General features: G+C 37.9%; 1 protein-coding gene across 2 annotated transcripts in view; it reads left to right on the forward strand.

Moving 5' to 3' along the window:
• The window catches only part of TTC9 (tetratricopeptide repeat domain 9), a 33927-nt gene extending 24668 nt beyond the window's left edge, over window positions 1-9259 (forward strand). The window contains exons 2-4 of one of the 2 annotated variants that reach the window (XM_087921725.1): window positions 66-248; window positions 1728-1831; window positions 8410-9259. In XM_087921725.1, coding sequence (XP_087777851.1) covers window positions 66-248; window positions 1728-1819 — 275 coding nt within the window. In that variant the 3' untranslated portion in view covers window positions 1820-1831; window positions 8410-9259. The remainder of the gene's footprint in view (window positions 1-65; window positions 249-1727; window positions 1832-8409) is intronic. The other variant, XM_026703887.2, reaches the window with a different exon arrangement.
• The last annotated feature ends 219 nt before the right edge of the window (window positions 9260-9478 follow it).

A 9478-nucleotide genomic window follows, 5' to 3' on the forward strand; every position in this document is an offset into this window, starting at 1 on the left:
TTGAAAGAGTAGTTCGCTAAAACAGACTTACACTGTAGTAGTTGCTGTTCCCTTTTCTCTTGTAGCCTGCCTACTTCAAGCTGAGCTGGTGAATTATGAGAGGGTCAAAGAATATTGTCTGAAAGTACTGAAGAAAGAAGGGGAGAACTTCAAGGCACTCTATCGGTCAGGAGTAGCATTCTATCACCTTGGAGACTACAACAAGGCCCTTTACTACTTGAAAGAAGCAAGGTCTCGACAGCCAACAGGTACTAGCAAATGTTCACCCGCTGTTGCTCTATTCTCATCAGCATTGTTTGCCTCTCCTTTTTAAAAAGTATTTGGCTAGGAACAAATTCCCTTGTCTTCGATCTAGTCCTTTTTTTTCTTCTCCTCTTCTCACACTTGTCATCCACGGATGACAAGAAAAGTGCAACTGCTCAGAACTACAATCCTGCATCATATTTATGATTGCTACTGATGGAAGCTGGAAAACATGCAAGTGTGTGAACGCTTGCAGGTTTTCCTGACTCTAACAGGAGTAATCATAAATATTATGCAAGAGGAAATGGGATTGCAGCACAGAAAAATGGGTGGGGGGGGTTGTTTCTATTGAGCCACAATTCTTAGGTCCCATTATGGATCTTGAAGGACTTTGTAATACGTGAATCTCAGAAGCAAAAATGTGGACTTAAGTAATTGCACTGTGGGAGTCACTCATTTTTTAAAGCAAGACTCACTAGCCTGTGTCCCATACTCTTAATTCCAAAAGTTTTCGGCTAGTTATCAGTTCAGATCTGTTGAAAAAAATTATCCTTCTCATAGCAAAACATTGGCTGTTTAGGAAGAGGGAAGGAGAACTAAGACGATTAGTAAAAGAGAGGGCAAGTGGAAGGGGAGAAAGAGAGAGAACTTGACCTCAGATGCCATCACAATGTGACTTCTGACAGAGTATCATTGAGGAATATAGTTCAGAAGAAAGAAAATGTCTTCTATCCATTATTTAAAGCCCTTTTGGTTTGCTTACCTTAGAACTGAAACACTAAAAATGGTGCATAGAAATATATGTGCGTGTTTATATGTGTACGTTCACATTTTGAAAAACAGCCCAGGCCCTAAATTTCCATTAAAGTGAAAGTTATTCATTTCCTTTCAGAAGAATTAACTTTAGATAATCTTCTGGAGTAAAAGGGATTACAAAGCTTGGGAAGTGGGTGCCAAGATTGCTTGCTCTTATTATGGAAGTGAGGAGGCCCTTCCCTGAAGTCACTCTGAACTGATCCTTTGAATCGTGGTGGGTTGCTGTGGGTAGGTGTCTTTTTGCATTAAAAAACAAAACATGTCTTATATCTGTTTTGAAAGAGGAAGGAAAGACATGGGGCAGTGGCGATCAAGCTGTCATTCTCTTTCCTATTCCCCTCACTTTGATCAATGTACCCTTGTGTCTACTGTGGGGGAGCCTTGGCATTCTATTCATCTGTCAAATGGAAGTCAAGGGCATGACACAGAGAAATACAAGAGTCTAGCTCATAAGTTCTAAAACTGGGTGAATAAAGATAGATTCAAATAGATTTTTAAAATATTTTATCTCATTCCAGCATCTGGCATTAAAGATTGCGCAGGATAACTTTGCTGCGTTCTCTAAAAATCTATTAGTGATGATGCGCAGTTGGAGGATGCCAATCATTTCTTGGGAAGAAGATCTGAATGTCAGATTTCACTCTGATTTCTCCCCCCCCCTTTTTTAGCAGGTTCTTGTGGCTGTCAAAATGACATCAACAAAGAGTTAGCTAATGAGCTGGGAACTATTTGCTCAGAAGACTCCATGGGTTGGAACTAATATAAAACTAAGGTCAAGGTCTTCTCTAGCAAAAGATGTGTACAAACAAATCACTCTCTGTCACTCCTAAGGCCAGCTGGGCACTGCTTTGCATTGTCCTCTTCATATCCCACAAGACATTCTGCTTCCATCTGTCATGCTTGGCTTGATGCTGCCTGAAGTGCTTTTCGTTCGTCTCAGACAGCTGCATAGCCTGTATTTGCTCTGCCAATATGTTTATATACCCTTTCAGTCAGCCTGGTTAGATTAGAGGTTGTCATATCTACTCTGCATCTTACTTAACTACAGGAAATATCTGACTTCTTCCAAATGAAAATTAATTAGAGCGAAGTATTAAATTATTTTCATTCCCTCCTCCCCCCCCCCCTTCCTGAACACCAAGGAAACTTCAGGAACTAACTAGTGTTGCCCATCATTTCATATTTGGCCACCATTTTTACATGTACACATTTCATGCTCAATTTTATCCAGAGAAAATATTTCTTAAATGGTAGGGGAGAGCGGGGATATTTGATCTAAAACTGCTACACAAGAAGATGGAAGAGGATATCATTTGAAGTCTCTTGACCCTTTATCTGCTGTTAGATACATATCAGAAGTGGAAGTGATTGCTAAATATTTTTCAGGAAAAAATTCAGGAGAAGTTTTAATAATTGGATTTGATATTTGATATTGTGTGCATATTCTATTATCTACTACACATGCGGAGCTGAAGGAACAGACCAACAGCAGTGGGACACACTGATCAGATGGCAGCTGGGGCTGTTACTATATTTTTACAGAGTTAGCTTGTTATGCAATATAACTCAGGCTACCTCTGGTATACTTACCAGAACAAGAGCAAAGAGAAAATGACAGCATTTAGTTCTACACCATGACCAGTATGGGGATTGTGATGCAGAAGGCAACTCTTACAGTGATGGCATAATAAAATGGGGTTTTGCCTCAGAGATTCCATAAGACTCAAGTTTGATGAAAAGCACTTAGTGGATTATCTGGAGGGAGTGGATTAGATCCAAAGGTTCCTAAAGGGGATTACAGTTTGAGACTCCTCAAATAAAACTCACACCAAATCCATTCATTCTCACAGAAGTGGAAAGCACCCAGTTAAATTCAAAGCCAACCTTTGCAGGAGTTTGCTGCACTGGCAGCTGTCCCTGACTCAGCTATAACTTTTTGGAACTCCATACCTGCTCTCAATAAGGCCGTGTGTGTGTGTGTGTGTGTGGTTAATCAGAGCGTTAGCCCTTTGAAGTTGACCAGACACTAAAGATGACTAGCACTATATTTTATTTAAATAGGTTATACTAACAGAATAATGTGGCCTGGTGTGTTTTCCCTTCCCTCCCTCTTATACCCCAGGGAGTCCAGGAGGAGATTATCTGAGTCTCTTAATGCTTTCCCTGTTTCCTAGGCTCAGTGCATATTTATTGCAAATGTTTATGTTGTAATATCTCGAAATACACGTAGTTTCTCCAAGACACTCTACAGTAAGACATCTGCCAAACTCTATTGGTCTTTCCTCTGTCTTGCTCTCACCAGGGTGAATTGTTGAAATATATTTTTGACAAGTTGATCTGTGACATGTAACTTGCCGATTATTGTAGCTGCTGTTTCCAAAGTGGTATTTATGAGTTTGGTTTGCTTGCTTTTTAAAATCAATTTCTACTTTTGAGAACAGAGTGGTATAATCAAGTAAAATTATATTTTGAGGCTGATTCAAAACTGAACCTCGAAGTATTACATATTTTATGTAATTTATGATAGCTACCCTACCGCCATCTTCCTTTGTCTACAGCCATGCTTCTGAAATAATGGCATGGGAGCGGGGAAGAGACCACATACTTGTGGTAATAAGAATTTGATGGATTTAGTAAGAGCACATTAGTGCAACTCAGTGGAGGCTCACTTCACTGAATAAGCAGGAATGTATTTTAGAGATGAATCCTGTGTTCTAAAAGCCTGCAGCTGGTGAAGCATGTCCTTTATAACTCTTTATTTCTCTGCCACAAACTTACAATACGGAAAACTAACCTGCCTGAACTGCATTCCACCTTTGCCCCCTAACCTCAATCAGAAAAAAAGCAGAGAAGAATGTCAGACAATTGAGCCATTCTTTTATTAGAAGAATCAAGTTTGTGGTAGGGCACGAAACCTTTCAGAAGTGACAGACCAGACACATGATGTGATTAAGAACAATGTTGCCTTGACAGTTTTGTGAGGATCCCTCTGTCCAGGCAAGTTCAGCCTTGCTATTATAAAATGCCAATCATTTTTCCCCCTTAAGCAAAGGAAACAAGAATTGGCTTGACCCTCATCTTTAGGTCTGCTGGGGTGGTTCTTCTTTTTCATGAATGATAAACACGGAACTAACTTTCCAAAGAACAGACAAATGTCAGTTCTACAGAGCTTAAAAGGAAAAAAGCACAGAAAAGGGAATATATGAAAATATAAATAGGGAACTCCACAAATGGCTTCACCTGCAGATACTGGTGCTTGCTTACATGCAGCTCCATCAAGGCATGAGAAGCAGTTGTGCTGAAAGCTTCACAAAACAAGGCTTGGGGAAAGATTTGAAGGCGGAAGGGAAATGGTATCATGGAATCCTACAAGGCAACTCAAAGCATTTAGGGGACGAATGAGAAAAGATGTAATATTATGAAATTTAAGCAATATATGTTACATTTTTAATTTCCCAAATGCTATCTTATTCTTTATTAGCAACCTCTTCTAAGAAAGTACAAAAGACTTTCATGAAGCCCTGGAAAATATTTAGGTGGGTTTCCTGATAAGCATAGCCAAAACGTCAGAATGGGGGGTTGGTGTTCCTAATCTTCACTGATACATGAAATGATTGAAAATATCCAAAGTTTCGTCTGCTCTCCCCAAACTTTTGAGATGCAATGATTTAGAGAACATAGACTGGAAATTGCCATTAAAGAAATTGCCATTAATTTTGGACTGTTTAATTAATGGAAGCAAAATGAAGATGACTGAGAAACATGTCTATCATGCAAAGACCACTATGTTTTCCTCACAAGAAATTGCTTGATCCTAAATAGCTATGGTTGGCAGAAGTCTTTCATGATTTTATATAAGAGTTTTAAGAGGGTGGCATTCATCTGCATATAAAGCATTCTGTCATTTTAAAATAGGGTACCATATCATATGGAGAATCTCTTCATTCCTGACAGTCTATGGTTTTGTTTTAATCTAGATAAAACAATCCAGATTGTGTCCAGAAGCTACCTACACCAGAGTACAGTACCCATGAACACTAATGTGCCCATTTGCCTGCCTCGCCTGACTTTTTAAAAGTATTTTTAATTAAATAAACAGGAAGTAGTTTTACAAAGCAAAGTCCAGCTTGGGTTCCAGAAAGGTTCAGTGGCAGAAAAGTGGCAGAGTTGTTTGGATGATTATTCTATTACATGGCACTTCTGTGACTGACCATGCCTCCTACAGCAGGTATCTTATGAACAGGTTGATGTCCTACGGCAACAATTCTATATTAGCAACCATGACATGCTCTCAAATTGTCCAGTGAGACTTTGACACTAACAGATGACCTATCCCTGATCTATATAATTAGATGTTACAGACAGCAGACAGATCTGATTGTGAGGTCAAGGAGAAATGACATCTAGGCAAATATTTGTCTCAGCAACCCCCATCCCCCACCCCAAAGTTTGAAAAATAGGGAAGACTTCAGATTCATAATAAGTTTCACAGTACGTGGCCACAATGAGGACTGTAATAGAGTGACTATAACTCACCTGTCCATAAATAACATATTTGCAATAAAAAGACCTGTAATCCCTTCCTTCCCTCCCTCCCTCTGGAGAGCAGTACAGCTTGAAATTATCCTGGTTGCTTCCATTAGTTAGATTCACTGTTGCCATGCAACATATTTACATTATTATTATTATTTTGGCTTCTCAGTGCACATCCTTGGATCAGCAAAGACTCTTGAGCTGTCATACATCCTCAAAGACGTTTTATATGTTTTTTTAAACAAATGAAAATATCACACAATATGCTAAAAAAAAAGGGGAAATAAAAACCACCATTTGTTTAAAAATGCTTTGATTTAATAAACCAGATGAATAGATTCCCACATCAAAAATTGAACAGTATAGCTTAGAGCAAGGTCTGAATCCAACCCGCTGTAAAAAGTTCCGGTATTCATAATCATGCTAAGCCACCAATATTTTAACTATAATTCTATAAATTCCAATGGCTGGCAACGTCAAGTTAAGCCAAACTCAAACCATGGATGGCATAATACATTGACTGGGAGGTAGTTGCAGGATTATTCCAGTTGGAGGTTTAAGAAGATCGTGTTAATGTGTAAAATAAAAGAAGAACCAGAACACTTGCCCTATATTTCTGTTACTGCAATTGTCTAGAAAAAAAGACTTGGGTAAAGCTTGAAGAAATGGTTTCCATGAAGAATACCTTACCTAGGATTTTGATAACCAAGCCCAAGAATCTGCAGTAAAAATTGACTGAGGAATTTTTTTTTTTTGCTACAGAATATATCCTTGATTAAATCTTATTTTATAACTAGATGTTGAAAAGAAAATGCATTTGAGAAATTATTCATATATATAAACTTATCCATAGGTCACTGGGTCCGTTTCCTTCTTTGCTGACAAAACAAACAAACACGTCCTCTATTTGGCATTTTATACAAGATGTTTTAGGCCCCCTGCCCATCCCCCTATCACACACCTCTTCTCCATCATTTTATAAATTAATCTGGTTGTTTCTGTGATCTTCAGGATGTGTGACTTTTAAGCCTATCTAGGTAATTATCCCTCTTTGTTCACTGGGCATATATTCAAGGTATCATATCTGTGCCAAGAGTGGGGAGATTTAAGTGACAGAGAATATATTATACACATTACAAGTTTTGAACACCGTCTTAATAGCAAAGGTGGCATTTATAGCTACTGTATATTTTGAAAGTTCTTTGGAGTTTTATGACTGGTATGATGCACAATATATAAAGTAGCTGCATTTCAATTCTTCAGCTTCAATTTCTTAAAGCAAGCAATACAAGTGTTATGAAAAGAGCTGATAAAACAACTTCCTAGCTATTCTCCAAATTATAAATATTTCATTATTTATTGAATATATGTTTTGATCTTCCTGATCTGTCCAAGGATGAATTATATCATATAAAAAGAGCAGACAACATAACAGGAAATTATATCTACATCAAAAGAGAAACAGGATACTTTTTTAAAAGGATATTTGTACTTTGAATGTGTAGAATACGTATCTTTTTTCTCAGGATGGGCAACCTATAGAGCAGCTGATTCTACTCAGCTGCAACGTCCACCATTCTTCCTTGCTATCTATGCTGATTGAGACTGTACAGAGTGGTAACTGAAGAAAATATTTTGAGGCTGAGAGATTCCCTACCAGATATTGTATGAAATTTCCACTTGCACGTCTTTGATCACATAGTGCTGAACTTTATGGATGCTCTTTACACTGTTGAAGACTGAGTTAATCTTTGTCTCACACCCACTTTTTCCTGTGATTTTTTTCCCCTAAGAGTTAGCTACTAGAGTGTCAGATTTCATTATTTCTGAGCCTATGTATTTGCTCATGCCTTGAATGCAGTAATCAAGACCATGTTTGTATTTTTGCTGCATACATATTCAAGGAGATTGATGCTACAATGTTATGGCAGGGATTAATTATCTGAATAATTTTCATAGTTACCCTGCCAATTAAGGACAAGGGTAGTGATATCAAGAATTGGACTATCAACAAAGATCTGGTGCCCTACATCCAAGAGTCCCATATATAAGTCCATGCATTTCCCACTTCCAGAGGAAGTTAATTGGTCTTCACAGAAAATTGGTCTTCGCTATTGCTCCATGGAAATATATGTTTTGCAGGCAGAATATTTTAATGTCTTCATTGTTTCCAAGAGAGGTAGAAAAAGTCTGTGCCTGAAATCCTGGAGAGCCATTCTTAATATGGACAATGCCAGGCTAGCTCTCTATATTTGAGGAAGCTATGCTCAAGTTCCAACTAGATCAAATGAAGAATCCACCTGGCCTAAAAAAACGCTCATCAGGTAGTTCCAACAGCTAGCTTTTGCTAATACCCACTGATAGACAAATCCTATATTTTGAGCTGATCTCCATTGCACCATTGGCATTCAAAGTCACATTATTTCCTTTGCAAAATATAAAGTACAGTCATCATGGTTATTTCATACATGTGCATGTATAGGCAACACAGATTGGGAGTACACTGTGGATATGAGTAAATGAGGCTGTGCTAATTGGAATACACTCAGTGTTTGGTGGGTAACAAGGACATGATATATACGTCACATGCTAATGTCATTATATAGTTAGCCTGGTTTAAGCTTAGCATGGTATTTTGACTTAGTATTTGAGTTCTATGATAGAAAAACTAGACACATACTCAAGTTGATGGTTGGCCTCTCCTAAAATAGCCTTATTTTATTAGCAGTTGGGAATACAATCTACAAATATGGTTGTTGTGGATTTCAAGAAGAAAATTACGCTAAGTACATATATTTGAATGATTTTTCCCTGCAGATACCAATGTTGTACGGTACATCCAGCTGACAGAGATGAAGCTTAGCAGATGTTCCCAGAGGGAAAAAGAAACATTGTAAGAAGACACCCAGTTCTGTGGGCCTGAATGGACACGTCCTCCCCTAAATGATCACCAAGTGAATTGTCCTTCCCATTGGCTTCACATTAGATTGACAAGTTTTCTCTTCTCTCCTGATGTTACTTTTGATCTAAGAAGTGATCCTGGATCTAGCTTTGGCTATTTGCTGGTTTAGTGATAACATTCTAGTCCTCCTAGCACAATTGCTCTGGGAATTTGGATGAAGAGAGCAATAGAAAAGGATCTTTGCCTTGTGCTTATCTTCTGCTACTTTTGTCACCGCAGCCTTCCAGAGATCCTTCTTTTTTCTTCAAATATGAAGACAATAGCTTATGAAGAAAACAAAATATAATGAAACTACCTTGTAGTACATTTTATGTAGTACAGAATGTTCAACAAAGTTGAGAATTTGGGTATGGGATAGTATCTAAATGAGAATGTGGAAGATGGGGATGAAAACTGGAACAATTACTTAATATCAAATATATGTTGTTAACAGGCAACAACCCCACATATTATTTCTTAGAAGGCATGGCTGGGCTCTAATACATAAAGGGGAAGCATGATTTTATAATTAGTTTTCAGATTATAGAAATTGAAGCACTGAATTATGGGCTTGCCACCATCTTAATATACACCTTAACTTTTCTGTGCCTCAGTTTTTCCATCTGTATAGAGGGAACAAAATGTCTCCCTACCTCACAGGGGGTGTTGTGAGAATTTGTTAACTAATATTTGTACAGTGCTAAATTATATTACTGGTTCACTGGACTAAGCTTGCAATTCTTTCACGTTATCTTGATACTTTCCTGCTTATTTTCATTCATTATTATTAACTCAAGGTTGCACAGAGTTCAGGCTATAATCCCCCAAATTAACATATTAATCCGTTTATCCTCTACAAGCAAAACAGGCAGCAATGTCCAAACATCCTTCCAATGCTAGTGACAATTTTAGGGCATGATTTGTTCAGAAACCTAGTTTTAGCTT

The sequence above is a fragment of the Pseudonaja textilis genome, chromosome 1, assembly GCF_049901715.1.
Source record: "Pseudonaja textilis isolate UNSWEBS1 chromosome 1, rPseTex1.2, whole genome shotgun sequence".
Classification (NCBI taxonomy): Eukaryota; Metazoa; Chordata; class Lepidosauria; order Squamata; family Elapidae; genus Pseudonaja; species Pseudonaja textilis.